The 15,032-nt window shown below is 41.5% G+C and overlaps 1 protein-coding gene across 1 annotated transcript; it reads right to left on the bottom strand.

Moving 5' to 3' along the window:
* Positions 1–204: 204 nt before the first annotated feature.
* On the bottom strand, positions 205–13,703 carry LOC124074326. The gene is made up of 6 exons (XM_046417121.1): positions 13,166–13,703; positions 9,282–9,326; positions 8,929–8,970; positions 7,466–7,613; positions 6,154–6,315; positions 205–5,195 (listed from the first exon to the last, which is right to left on the bottom strand). The coding sequence occupies exons 1-6, from the start codon at positions 13,214–13,216 to the stop codon at positions 4,093–4,095; spliced, it is 1,551 nt and encodes a 516-aa protein (XP_046273077.1). The 5' UTR covers positions 13,217–13,703; the 3' UTR covers positions 205–4,092.
* Positions 13,704–15,032: the final 1,329 nt, after the last annotated feature.

The following is a 15,032-nucleotide window of genomic DNA, read 5'->3' as shown; positions in this document are numbered from 1 at the left end:
CACGGCTGACGATAACTCCCCCACACATGCGCACGACACAGTGAAGAGCTGCAGGTAGAATTGCACAAGGATACCCTCAAAGAACACCACATTTTGTAGTAATATTAATCTGATCTACTTCACACACAATCACTTATAGATACTTCTGTAAATCCCGCTGTCTCATAGCTGCAGGAGCAAAAGGAGAACACTCAAACAGTCTTGAGTTATCCTGAATCAACATGGTTTGACGACTTGTTTGGTTTTTTTGTTGTTGTTGTTCGTTGTTGTTGTTGTTTCCTGGCAAACGAGTTCAGTCGCACCATTGCGGGCTCTGTGTTTCTTTTTTTTCTCAATTCTTCAATTCTTGGCATTACAAAATAAAGTCAGTACAAATATAGAGTAAAATACTATCTTGTTAAGGAGAAGAGAACAGTCCTTTGCAGTCAAAACTCAGCGAGGTAACAGTCTTATATCAGGCCTTGGCCTTCGGTGACGATGAGGGTAAAGTTTGGGCTTTTTGTCTGTACAAGCCAGCTGTTTGACAAGGCAAATGAAAAGATCAGATCAGTTTGGTTCAGTGGAAATCAGAGTTGGGGGGAAAACTAGCCTGTTTGTGCCTCATCTTGTGTATTACCATCTTTGAATTACCTCTTTGGGTCACTTAACAACACTCTCAAAATCCTCAAGGACCATTTTTATCCCTCTAGATAAACAAATATTCAATCTGCTTTGAGTTTTTATCTCTTCTTAAGTTCTGACATTATTTACTCCAAAAGTAACCTTCATGTTTACAGTAAAATTCATCAGTTACAGACAAAACACGTACTGTCATGATTAAATAATCATAATGTCCCCTTTTCCAGAGGTTATCAAATGTAAACACATCCAAACTGAACAGCCATTTGATTTTTAACCTTTTAAACTTAATTTATTAACTTAACTAATTAATCATCATAGTGATAAGATAACGGGAGTCAACCTCCCACTTCGCCAGAATCACGCCGCTCGCTTTTTTGTTTTCCTCCCGAGTGTTTTTGGACGTGCATAAATAAAACGTAACATATGATTCAGGGCTGAATACATTTGTAAGAAGCTACAAACAACAGGAAGGTAAATCAATACAGAAAATGCAACGAATGATTGACAAATGGAGCAAGGACATGCATTATTTCCAGCCGGCATCTTTATTGAACAACTTTGGACTTTTCTTAAAAAACCTTTTCTATCATGCAGTGGAAGATTGTGGTTTTTAAGCGATCGGAGTCACTGGAGAATCTGGAAATCTTCGGAACAGCGTGGTCCGTTATTTATTTTTCAGACACACGGATGCTAAGCTCTGTGACCCGAATGTGACGGTAAAACACGAGAGGCACAAACTGGGGCTGCGATAAAACCAGATGATCTGAGTTTGCACTTGGGAGAAACCTTAAGCCAAAGGCATTTAAAATGCATTGTTATGTACAATCAAGGGCCTCTGCCCAGCACAGCTCACGGATCAGTTATAAAGAGGTAAATGTATTTTTCACAACAGTTAATTTCCTATCAACCAGCATTAACTAGAGTAAGGAAAAAAGTGTGAATACTATTGCTAAATACTATTTTTGCAAGTCTCACATGTACTACATACTGTGTATAATAGAAAGAGACTGCTAAGCACTGCTAGAAAATGTTGGCCCATTTGATGTACAAGTATACGAATTTACAGAAATCACACACACACACACACGCGCGCACACACACTCCCACATAGCAGCAGTAAACTACAGAACGCCTAACTGAAAGACTAATTTCGTCCAGGAATCATATACTTTGACAAACAGTCATAAGCTAGAACTAATGAGGAAAATCACAACTGTCTATTGTTAGGCCAAAAAATGTACAGTAGCCAAAAGGCTTTCGTCTTGCTGAGTTCAGAGGTTGAACAGTCTCCCTCAGAGCATCAGCCACCTCTGAGACACACCTGTGAGTCACCGCAAAAGAGCTCTGAGATGATCGGACGATGTCGCCAAAACCTTCATAACCCAAACCTGTTCGCGTTGCCTATTAAGGTACACACAGACACACACAGGACCTGTCTGTGACAAATAAAGGTGTTACTAAGCTGAACCGAGACAACGTTTTGTTTTCGTTTTTTTCCACAGAACTATAAATGAGTTGAAAGCTTTGCCTTCAGCCTTTAGAAAATAAGGTCGGCTTTGCAGGGAGCCAAGGACACGGCGAAGTGGCCTCCAGTCAGCGAACTGCAGAGACGTTTGTCTCGAGACACACATGTACAAAAATGTGACTTTGAGACATTCTTTCTTTTTAAATCTTGTCCTACATCTTATAGAGCGAACGTGTGTGCTGTTCCCACTTCTAAAACCGGGAAGGAAAAAGCATCAATCAAGCGCATCGACCTCACAGTCCGCCTGCTGAGGCAGAGACTGACCTCTAATGACGGACACAGCGGACAGGCAACCAACAGGATCAACCAGGACACATTTAAAAGCATGTCAACTCTCAGAAGTGAGCACACGTTTAGCCGCAGCAATAATAAAACAGGCATGATGCCAACTGCGACTTTAAAGTCTCACTTCGTACATTTATACGCCTCTGCGTAATTCGACTCAAAGAGACATCACAACGGGCACTTCACGTCAGCTTTGTCTTCTCAAAGCTCGCACTTGGCTGGACACTCTTAAAGAGGTTTTCAGTCAATCCATAAAAATTCTCCATAAACAAGACAGTGAAGTTTTGCTTTTTTTCTTCTTCTGCTTCTTCTTTTTTTTGCGATGCATAACCTTTTACATTCATTATCAGTGACGAGATTAGGCTCAAAGTTTCTGCCTTGTAAAAACTCAACAGTTCGTCCATGGAGGAAAACAGATTTATGCTGCCTTGCAAAAACTGGCAACGACCAACCAGGACCATCTTCAAACACTTTAAATCCAAAGTCAAACAGTCTACACGGCAAAATCATGTTAACAGTCTGAAACAACGCATAATCGCAGTACTGTCGTAAAGCTTTGCCACCTACATATTCTAAATCAATGTCTGCACCCCATTTTCCTTTAGGGAGCAACATAAGACACAATGTATAAAACACAAGCTTCTTGAATCAGTCACAATAGTTGCCTTCTCTGTTTTCTCTGATGAACAGAGGGAAGTAGGCTGGTGAAAGCAAAGATCCACCCCATGACGAAAAATCTGCATCTGCGGTCCAACCAGGCGTTCAATACTTGTGACCCATTTCAGAAGTCTGATCGAGCTGCTCATTCGAAAATTAACTGTTCGGCGATTTAAGTTGTGATATACATGTACTCATGTTTATTCTGTTCGAGAAGACGTCGGTTAAAAATAAAGAGCCTCGCTCATGTTTACCGCCTGGGATGTTGTGAGTCGTCTTCTACATTAAGCAGTGGTTCCCAACGTTTTTGCTGCATGACCCCTTAAAATGAAAGAATATTTGCATATGTCACTGTGAGCAGCTCCAGAGATTGATTTCCGCCTCTCAGGATTGTTTCATTTGAATGCCCAAAGAGGGAAAACAATGCATAATTTCACATAAAAACATCAGGAAATTAGCATGCAATTTTGTATAGCAGATGACGTTTTTCTTCATTCTTAACCCCCCCTTACATGGGTCTTGATCCCCCCAAGCTGGGAACCACTTTCTATGTGGGATTTCATTTCAAAGAGCAAAACTGTTTTCTTTTCTTTTTAACAATGTTGTGCCACGCAGAGAGAGAAAAGTGAGATGAAAAGTAAACAGTAGAGGAATTTAGGGATGCTGACACAAAGCCACTGGTAAAAAAAGAACATTTCATTAGCATTTTCACCACTTTAGAGAAGCAGGATAAGCCTTCTCCTGAACCGCAAATAAATCAACTGCAAAACAGGACTTTCAGGTGTCGGCTTATGTTGGAGTTTCTCATTTGAAGTAGAATACAGAGAAAACAAGAGGATCCATTACTCGACCAGTCCCTCTGCTCGCAACCACTACAGTAAGACCCACAAGACTTTTCTTCAGTGATTCTAGTTTTCACCTACTAGTCTTGATCTACGAGGATGCTACTGAGCATAAATGTGTCACTTTTTCCACTGTTTCACTACAACTCCATGGCCGTCAGCTTAAGAGGACTCCACAGCGAGGACGCCCTCGCCTGCCTTCTGCAGGACGCTGGAGGATGAGGAGACGTGGTCACGCTGCTCGCCGCAGTCGTCCAGGAGAGGTGACTGAGCAGCACGGAGGGAACAGTCCACGCTGTCATGCAGTACCCTCTCCGCCTCCTTTAGAGCCTCTTTGCCTCCTTTACCAAAATGCCCCTTCTGCCGCTCTTCTTCTTCTCTCTTCACGTGGCAGCGACATACCTCGATGCCTGAGTCACCCGTTAGGCGTCGATGTCGGAAATGATCCTCTTCTTCTTCTTCTTCTTCCTCTTCGTCTTCTTTTTCTCCTTTTTGATCCTCTTTGTTGTTGCAGTGCGTGAAAACGGACACATCTGAGGAGAAGAGAGCCTGCTTAGGGGTCGACAGAGTGGGCTTTAAGGTTGTACCGCAAGGCGAAACCCCTTCTTCTTTCTCTTTCTGAAAGGCCGTGGCTCCGAGTGGGTCTGAGAGGACAAGAGGATGGACTTGACCTTGAGGAAGGGAAGATAACAGAATGAGGGGAGAAAGTGGGAGACGAGAAGGGTGTGAGGGACGAGAGTGCAAAGGAAGAGACAGCGGTGGAGCTAAAGGTGAGACTCCCTCGCTGCCATTAGAGGACCGTCTTTGTACGGGTATGACATCTGGAGTGACTGCAGGTATAACATCTGGTGGAACTTGTGATGGAGGAGAAGGTGAAGGAGTTGGAGCGAAACTGGCAACCCTTGGCATGACAACACAGTCGCCCCCCGCTTCGCTGGGTGTGGAGAGGTGGCTGCTGTCATATGTTTCGTCTGTCACCTGGACAGAGAAGGAGGTGCTGCAGGGGGAGGTGAGGGAGCACGACTCGCAGGAGCAGCTGGTGTAGTTGTCAGAGCTCTGGGAGGAAGTCAGGCCACTGGGACCGGGACCTGGGCCGAGATAGGGAGGGCATGGGTGGCGGTGATGGTGATGATGTGGGTAAGCGGAGCTAGGACCCCCCATGGCACCTCCCTGCAGGGCAAAGACGGAGCTGTAAGGTGGGGGAGGGGTACTGGGCTGCGCCGCCACCTCTTCATAGGAGGGCAACTTGAAGGAGGCCAGAAAACCTGTGATGAAAGAAATATCATACATCAGCTGGAATGTGCAGTCTGCTACTTGTTATTAGATATTCTGTGGACACCTGACCATTACTCCAACAGGGACTTTAATGACATCACATTCTAAATACACAGACAACTTTACAGCTTTAACAGATTCTACTCTTCTTGGAAGGGTTTCCACAAGGTTTTGGAGTGTTGTTGAAACATTTGCCCATTCATGCAGTAGAGCATTTGTAAACTCAGGTACTGATGTTGGACCAAAAGGCCTGGATTGAAATCTCTGTTCCGGTTCATCTCTAAGATGTCGGATTGGGTTGACGTCAGGACTCTTTGTGGGATAGTCAAGTTTTTCCACACCAAACTCATCCAACCATGTCTTTATGGAGCTTTGCTTTGTGCACTGGGACACAGTCATGCTGGAATAGAAAAGGGCCTTCAACAAACTGTTACCAGAAAGTTGGAAGCACAGCATTGTCCACAATGTCTTGGAATGCTGAAGCATTAAGATTTCCCTTCACTGAAAGTAAGAGGCCGAGCCCAACCCCTGATAAACATCCCCATACCACATCTGAATTCAATAATAAAGAGGTCTGTCTCAGTACTTTTGTCTATATAGTGTAGCATGTGCTACAATTTTAGCTCACAACCAGGAACAAACAGGTGGAGCAAAATGAGGGTCACAAGTAAAAATTAAAAACACTTTTCCTGACAATTAGTGATAATGGATCAGCACTGCACCTGAAACACAAATTTGTGTTCTTAACTTTTATTTGCAGCCCGGATTTAGAAATAAATCAACATTTTTCTTAATGGTTTACTGATTGTTTTACTCAGTTTAATTAATATTCCTGCTGTCGTTACTTTACTCCATGCGTTGTGATGTTGCTTAATAAGTGTAGATGACAGCTTTGACCATAATATGTACTGTAAACTCAATGTGTGAAATAAAATAACAAAAACATACTGAGGTCCAGCATTGAGGAAGGGTAGTTGCAGGCTCCGTTATAGGCAATCAGATTGATCTCCCTCTGTCTTTGCTGCTGTTGGATCCTCAGCTTGGCCCGGCGGTGGCGGTAAGCACAGAAACAGCTGAAGAGGATCAGCACCGTCCACAGCAGCCAGAACCCTGCAGAAAACAGGAAATTAACCCAACATGAACACACCATTCAAGTTTTGCGCTGTTATCCAAAATAACATCTCAGGTTACATAGAGATATGCTTTAAACCTACAGCAATGGTATTTTTTGGATATTTTATTTCATTAAACACAAATCATTCATGTTTTACGTTACTGCTGTTCATTTTCCAAAGCAAACCCTGAGATTTTAGATTTATTTTCCAGCTTTGGTTACATTCATTTGAAGATGATATCAACTTTCAGACAACATCTTTGTGGCAGGTAAAAAGAATTTGATTCTTTTGAATTTCGTATCGTGTATATTTTGAAAAGGTGGCTCATTTAAGCATAGTTCGTGATTTCAGCGTTTTTTAGCAGCAAAGAAATCTTTTGATATCAACCTAAGCATGTACTTAACCTATAACGTTATAGAGGTCCACTCTTTTATGAACATGTCATCAGACAAGGAAAAAGTACAGATTTAGATGTTATTTCAATGTGATTTTTAAGATCAAATTTCAAATTTAACATTGCAACGTGTCGCCATGAACAGCTGTTTGGTGCCCCCTAGTGTTCATTTCAAATCTTATACCATGATCGTGTATTTTAGTTTGAATTTGGTTTAATTAAAATTAAACAGATGACATGTCAGGGGGGAGGGGAAAAGCACATGAAGAGCTGTACCTCAACATTACAATGCAAAATAAAGTCAAGTAGTGACAGTTTACGCCTTTTTAAACATGTTCTTTATAACTTAAACAGAAACATCTTTTAACCAAATGAGAAAAAAAAAGCTCTGTGTTTTTCTTTTCAAAAACTGATCTCTGCAAGTGAAATGAATGGGAATGACCACAACTGAATTAGCCTGAAAATAAGACATGAGGTGATGTGGAAAACATCCACCTTTGAGTTTCCTGGTCAGATTCTTTTCACATGAAGCAGCTTGTCTGCATTTCTGGTTCCACGCATCCAGTTAATACAACAGAAACCCATTCACAAGGTGAGCCAAAATACTTCAATAACCTGATCCTAAAGTTAAATGATAGTAATTAAAGTAAACATTTTTGTATCCAGACCAGGCAGGACTGCATGATTACTGTCACAAAGTGCAGACTTGGACTCGGGTCCTTGTCCCCAGTCACTCGGTCAGTTGACTCACACCACAGTTCGTAATAGTAGGTACAGCAGCCTGTCTCTCCGCAGCAGTGCCCTGTTTCACACAGGTAACCGGGATTGTTGTTTACTCCAGGACAATACTTGGGACTGACAACAGGCCGGCTACCGGAGCCCCCGTGATGCTTCACCACCTAGTGGACGAAACACAGCATTACATATTAGCACGGTAAAAATAGTGTAAACTGGAGAGACAGCTGTAACGGTTAGTGCAAAAGTTCGTTCTTGACCAGCGCAGAAGTAGTAAAATGCTCTTCACTTTAAGTTAAACTATGTAGGATTTCCCTGAAAAAAAAAAAAGCATACAGACTCCTACAAAAGTAGTCCCCCCTGCAGGGCCCCCCCGCCTGGATTTTCTTACGTTCTCAATCTTTTGCTGTTTGGGATGTTTCTGGGCATCAGCGAATCTGGAGAAAGATGGCTGATTGTTTAGTCTCATTCCAAATATCATCATCAAACATTATGCCACCACAGACCTAAAGCATCTGTAGACTCAACAAACAACTACCTTTCCCCCTTACTGCACCAAGTCCATCTGCTGTGCTTACAAACACCAACAGGCAAATCCTGCATCCGGCATTTAAGGTCCACTCTTCAGTTTTTGTTTTTTTTTTTTTTTTAAATCAGAAGATAAGATCAGGACAGAACAGGAAGCCTTGACATCTGACACCAGTCGTTGAACTAAGACAGGAGTTATAATCTCCCTTTACACAACCAGTCGTTATTCTCTTGACTGAATTTCCATATTTAAATCATGCGATAACAACCGAACCGCCTCCCTGACAACTGAGAAAAGTCTGAAAGTAAAAGTAGGCATCTGAAAGTAGATGAATCTTAAAACTTACTTACTTGTTTTTTACATTTATATTATGTTTTTTGATAATTAGATTATGATGACATTTTAGAGTAAAACTAGCATTTATTTAGAGTCACATTTCTGATCAGCTGACAAATTTAAGTCCAACATTCACTTCTCTTGTGTTTCAGCTCTGGTCTCCACCAACTCCTCAGATAAATGTCTGGTTCTTTAGGTGCTAAATGCGCTACTATGCTACTATGTCTGCTGTTTGGTGATGTGCAACAGGTTTATCGGAGCTTTTTGCTGAATAAAGTGGCCTACAGCGACTATCAAGTCAGTGCAAGACAAACCTTAATTGGTTCCCAGCAGAGAAATTCAGCTGTTACTTTGGCACAAGAACAACAATAAGTACAAAGAAATCAGGAAAGTAAAAGAAATAAATAAGAAGTATATAAAACTAAAATAAGAATAGAATAAAAATAGAAAGCCTGATACCAAAACAGTGAGCTGAAAGACACTAAAATTCCCACTGTTAATGTAAAAATATTGATTAAGGCGGCTGTGAGATTATTTTGCTCGATGACAGTGTGACAGTGTGTTTGTCTGCAGCTACATGTGAAGGTTAAATTTAAAGAAAAAACACCTCACACCTTATTAACTGGGCGCATGTCAGCCTCCCGCGAAACAGCCACCTAAAATGAGAAATGGACCTCTGAGAATTTTACAGGGACATCTTAATCATTAGCAAGTCAGCGTGACGGAGAGAAGCAACTGAAGAATTAAACCCACACATTAAATATTAAATGTCTGATCATAAAGAAAATCCAGCAAATTTCACTACTCTAGGATTCAAAACTTGATGAGCTCAGGCACTTTTCAAAACCATAAACTATAACAATAAGAGAAGAAGAAGAGGTTGCTAAATCTATTATGGACAAAATTACCACACATGAGACCACCAATATGTGAGTATTCAGTTGTGGTTGAAGGTCGAGCTCCCTACCGTAGCAGCTTCAGTCCCATCCAGGCCCTGCAGGGTTATGGTCATCTGGTAAAAGGCAGAGACGAAGGCGGAGCAGCGGAGAAAGAAATGACACATTGTAAGTGAACAATAATAATAATAATAAAAAAAATCAACTCTTCATGTTTCAACTAACGAGGACACGCGCTTCACAAGAAACAAATTATCTTTCAGGTATTTGCGTTAATCAAGCAAGGCAAAAAAGGCCACTAAAGGTCTATTTTCCAGTCTAGTGATGCTGGTTTCTCTACATTCATGGCTCAAGGAGATGGGAAGGTCAATGGCTCTTTAACAAAAAGCGGTTGTCCTCTGCGGCTCCACAGAGCAGGCAGATGGAACCAATTCCCAGGCTCGCTCCTCACACCTTTTGTGCTTGTTCTCCTTCCTCGTTTCTTTCAGTCACACACACGCATGCAAAAGGAACACGTCTAAAGCTGCGAAGAAGCTAAACAGTCAAGGGTTACAGTTAACCACTTCCTGTTGATTGCCTAATCAACAGAGCATTTGAAAACTAAGCAGCCACACACATACGAAAATCTGGCAATTCATTTTTTTATCACTTTTCCTCATGGGATTGGTTATGACAAGCACGTCAGCCAGCAGCAAAACCTACAACCATCAGACAGGCTGACCTACCTATAAGGATGGGTGCTGGCACATCAGCACTATTAGTGTCCAAATATCATCTGCAGTGGAAATTATTAATACTATTTCTTCACTTATTCTCTCCAAATGCTGTTCTGCCACATCGCAGATTTAAAAGATTCTGTGAGCCACTCACGTCTCTGTAAATGTCATTCAGGCCCACTGTGAGTAACATGAAAAATGCCTCTGTGTGTGTGTGTGTGTGTGTGTGTGTGTGTGTGTGTGTGTGCTGGTGGTGGATGTGGGGCCACTGTCAGAAACAATGTGCAGACACTGGGGGCTCACTGCCTTGTTACGCACCAGGCCTACAGCCATGTAAATGAGACCTCTTTTGTTAACAACTGGCTGCTGGTTATGTACTCAGCATGGGGAACAATGCTGGCCCTATGACTGCAATGTGTGTGTGTGTGTGGATACACAGATACGAGCCAGTGCACACACAACTATTAACAGATTCAGAAGTACAACTACTGTCTATTTGTAAGATACAAAATGAGAATGAGCCAAAATTTGACAAGCACCTAACTCCACACACTGACGTGATGCTGAGAAAATGACAATAGTGTATGTTAGTACATACTGTAGTGCATAGTTTACACATGCATCCACAGGTATATCAAAATTGCACAACACAACATTATATGGCATTTTGGTCAAACAGAAATTTCTAACCAAGGAAATACGGACAGGACATGGGACAGATAAGTCAGTTAATTTGGTTGCAGACAGAACTATGTGGTCGTGACATGATGTGGACACGATCATCATAGGCAGTAGCATCGGAGCTGGGCCAAGTTTTCTATACTAGTGCTCATACAATATAGACAAAATTATTTGGACACACCTCTTCATTATTGAATTCAGGTGTCATATGGGGTTGTTTTTCGGAGGTTCGGCCCCTTACTTCTAGTGAAGGGAAATGTGGACAATGCTATGCTTCCATCTTTGTGGCAACAGTTTGGGGAAGACCCTTCTCTATTCCACCATGACTGTGTCCCAGTGCACATAGGAAACTCCAAGAAATTGGATGAGTTTGGTGTGGAAAAACGTGACCCACTCAAAGTCCTGACCTCAACCCCATCAAACACCTTTGGAATGAACTGCAATGGAGATTGTGAGTCAGGCCTTTTGGTCCAACATCAGTGTCTGACCTCACAAATGCTCTACTGCATGAAGAATGCATTTAGAATGCAATGTCATTAAAGTTCCTGTTGGTGTAATGGTCAGGTGTCCCAATACTTTTGTCTATACAGTTCAAATTTGATATCAATGGGAAATCAATAATAGTTTGATACTTTACTTTGAGAAATATAAAACATTTTCTGAAGCGTTTTAATTCATTTAACAAAAGCAGCCGACACACTCAAATCTTCAGGCCTGAAAAGATACTTCGCTTTTACCAAGTATTGCGTAGCCCACTAAATATTGTGCAACAATAAAACCCAACAGACAAGTTATGCTGCATATCCAGCTGTCAAATATAACCTTGGGTGGTTTAAAAATAAGCTTATATACAGTTAAGAAAGGCAGAGTCAAAAGGGGAAATGTTCAGGCATCGAAGTTCCTGTGGTAAGCTCACCACAAGGCACTGAGTACATGCGCATGGGTGTGAAGAGATCATTGAAACAACCCTTAAGACCACACGGTAACCACAAATGATTTCCAACCCTGGGGTCCCAAAGTTCCCCTCAGCATCGCTACACACATACCTTCACTACCTCCATCCTACGTGACGATAAAACTGTGCAGAACGCATTAGTTGTTATGTGTCCGACTGTGGGGCCATGAACATCAAGGTTTGAGCCTTTTCATTGCCACATAAAAACCCAAAAATCATGAGTGGAGGATGTGGTGTGAGGCAACACTGAAAATTCTGTGAACCGCCACAACAATACTATTAGTCAAAAAGGTTTCATCTGGTACTGCAAGTGGCAACAGTAAAGTGACAACACGCACAGAAAAAAGTCGGCCTTACGCGCTTAGACTGCGAAGAGAACTGTTGTTATTGCGTGGGCTGAAGAGGTTCAACTTCACTGTCAGGACGAATTCAAGAAAGACAAACGTTTTTTGTTGCACTGAAGCCTAAAGTCAAGACATGCAAAGACAGTCACTGCAATTTGCCTGACGACATACGAACCAAGTTCTTGAGTAGAAATAAAATCAAACGGCAATAATAAGACAAATCAAAACAAACTTACAATGAAAAAGTTACAGATTGAAACTATTCCTTTTTTGCCTTTTTAAAGCAAATAATATTCTTAGAATGCATATCTGGTACAATCTGCTTTGCCAATAATTATAGTTAAGCCACTAAAGCACAGCTGAGTTTAAAATTCTGAGTTGAAAACATCTTTTTCTCTCCCCTCAAAACATTCACCTTTTAGTGCCAGAGAATTCGTGGTCAACGTAATTTTACATGTCCCAGTTACTGGCTGAACATGGACGTGTCCTTGAGAACTTTCAGCTTTTCTATGTGTAAGCCAATGTCATTGGTATTATAAATATAGTTGTTTAAGCTAAACACATCTAGAAAACAACAATGGTGTTGGATCACGCCAAGTCAGTGTCCTGAATCAGCACAACGGTGTTCTTCTACAAGCAACTGTACATTTGATTTATTAGCCTATAGTGGTCTGGCAGCAAAAGGCTCTCTTATTGCATAATTTAGAGTTAAGTCCTTGGTGCATTACCACAGACTTTCTCTGTTTCAGTTGCAGTTTCAGTAACACAAATCAACAAGTACCAACTACTGAAATGTATGTGTTCAGCAGACGTGTCAATAATTTAAGTTGAGTAACCATACAAAATTCAGAATATCTGCAGAATAGCAACATAACAATATTGTGGACATTTTGAAGGCACACAACTCTAAAACACATGTTCTGCACTGACCACAGCATCGCAGCCATTCCACTGACCGCAACAATCAGACACTAACCATCGTGGACTGACTTTACTGGACACAAAATATTTGCTGCAGTGGTGCACAAATGCACCCACTGTCTCCAGAAATATGCCAACAACATGCAACGATTCGTGGTAAAAAAAACAAACAAACAACAACAAAAAAAAACAAAAAAGACAGATACAGTTGTTAAGTTGAGGCCACTGTGTGTCAACCACAACACAAGGCGAGGGGAGCATGTTGCCCTGCAGAATGACTGAAGCCCAGCTGCTGGCAGCAGTGTTTGTGTCAGAGGAAAAGCTGTGCGGTGTGTTACCTCCTCTGCCTTCAGCCCTAGGCAGAATGTCAGCGTTTTCTCTGGATCCATGGCGAGAGCTGAGTACCAAGCTATGCAGAGAAAATACAAACGGACAAGTGGGATGATGTTCTACTAAGTCCCCATCACCGCCGTCCCACTCCACAGACACAGTTGGTCTCCCCATCCGCCATTGTCCGGACGGACAAACGGATGCCCCTCCCAGACTCCGCTGCACACAGCGGGGTGCCAACCGGGGTCGGACTCCGGGCGTATTTTAAGGATGGGACGGCGGAATATGGGAGTGCAAACGGCTCTGTAATCGATTGTTGTTTTGCTGTAGTGAGCTAATGATGTTTCACTCGTTTGTTTTCGCAGAGAGGGTCGAAGCTGTGCATGATGTCATGCTTCTCCAGCCCCCCAAGTACTTGTATGGGAGCGCTGCTGCTTTGATTGGCCGGAGCTCCCAGCAACAGCCGCACAGAGGCCGCCTCAACTGGGCCTTGTTCACACACTGTTGCTTGATTAACTGGGACTACGGCTAAACAAAAGACAGCAACACCTGTATGTGTATAACATCACCTGAAATATTTGTGTACCCAAGCTTTAAAGACGTACTTAGGTCTTTTAGTCACGTGCAAAGGCGCAAACCACTTCATTTATTCCATGTTGGTAAAAATCTGCACAAGAAAAAAAGTGAACAAGTAGTAGAAGTAATGAAAGGTTAAATAACTTAACTTAACTAACAGTGTCTCAACAGTCTTGAACTGTTGCCTTGGATGCAAACCATTTATTGTTGCAAATAGTGAAGATGGGTAAATGCAGAAATTTGAAGTCAAAATTATAAGCTGGTATTTGTTTTGAATAAACAGCTTAAAGTTTACATTTCCCTCTGAAATACGTAGAAAGTAGGATCAGTAGCTAACTCAAAATTGAATCACTTGTTTAAGTATCCTATTAGGCTGGCTAAGAAAAGCATTGGCTTAGAAAACTTTAGTTGTTTCCTGTCCGTCATGTTAGTTATCATGGTGATAATACTTGAAAGAAAGCTATTTTCTTCTTTATATTTCTTTTTTTTAAATGTTCGTATATGTTAAAGTCACGGTGCTTTTTGCCATTTCTTATTATAAATGTTTCCATTGTCTTGAGTCAGGTCAGTCCTTGGGGGCTCCTGAGTCTTTGGTGGCTCTTGTGCCTCCTTGTGCTTGAAGTGTTTTCTGTTTCAACTGTCTTCTGTTTTTTCTGTTTTTTGTTTTTTGTTTTTTTTAAATCTTGAACATAAAATCAACAACATACAGTATGTATTAATACCAACCTGATCTCACAGAAATCCGTGACATACGCACTGTTTGTTGACAGGTTGATTATCACCCTATACTTTGAAACATAGGCCTTCTGTTTCGGATGCCAATTTTATAAATACCTTTGTATCATGGTTACAGAGTCAGGCTGTGCTAAAACATCTGATGAAGATTACAAAAACAAATCTTGGCCAAATAATATATGTCTCCTGTTGCTGAATGCAAGTTTGTAATTTGGTTGGTTTTGTCCATTGTAAGGCCTGTTGCCGTCTTCACCATGACCCTTGTAAACCAGTTTTGATTTTCAATGGAAATTCTCATGGCAAAATAATACTGACTCTAACCTTTTCCTTTCTTCGTTGTTTCGAAACCCTACTGGGGAGATACAAACACAGCAGTCACTGGCAGGTTGTATCTGGTCGTCACAAGAGGGCAGCAGACTACAGGCATTTGCTCTTTAAGTAATTTCTTTGCACACAGACTCTGAAGCAGGATTAATGACCCACAGTAGAAAATAAATCTCCATCTCCATCTGGTCATACAGTTACAGTTGTATTGTTTCAGTTAAAGAAATGGTAATTAAACTT

Source organism: Scatophagus argus, chromosome 2 (assembly GCF_020382885.2).
Source record: "Scatophagus argus isolate fScaArg1 chromosome 2, fScaArg1.pri, whole genome shotgun sequence".
NCBI classification, from domain to species: domain Eukaryota; kingdom Metazoa; phylum Chordata; class Actinopteri; family Scatophagidae; genus Scatophagus; species Scatophagus argus.
This window is presented reverse-complemented; position numbering and strand designations above follow the sequence as displayed.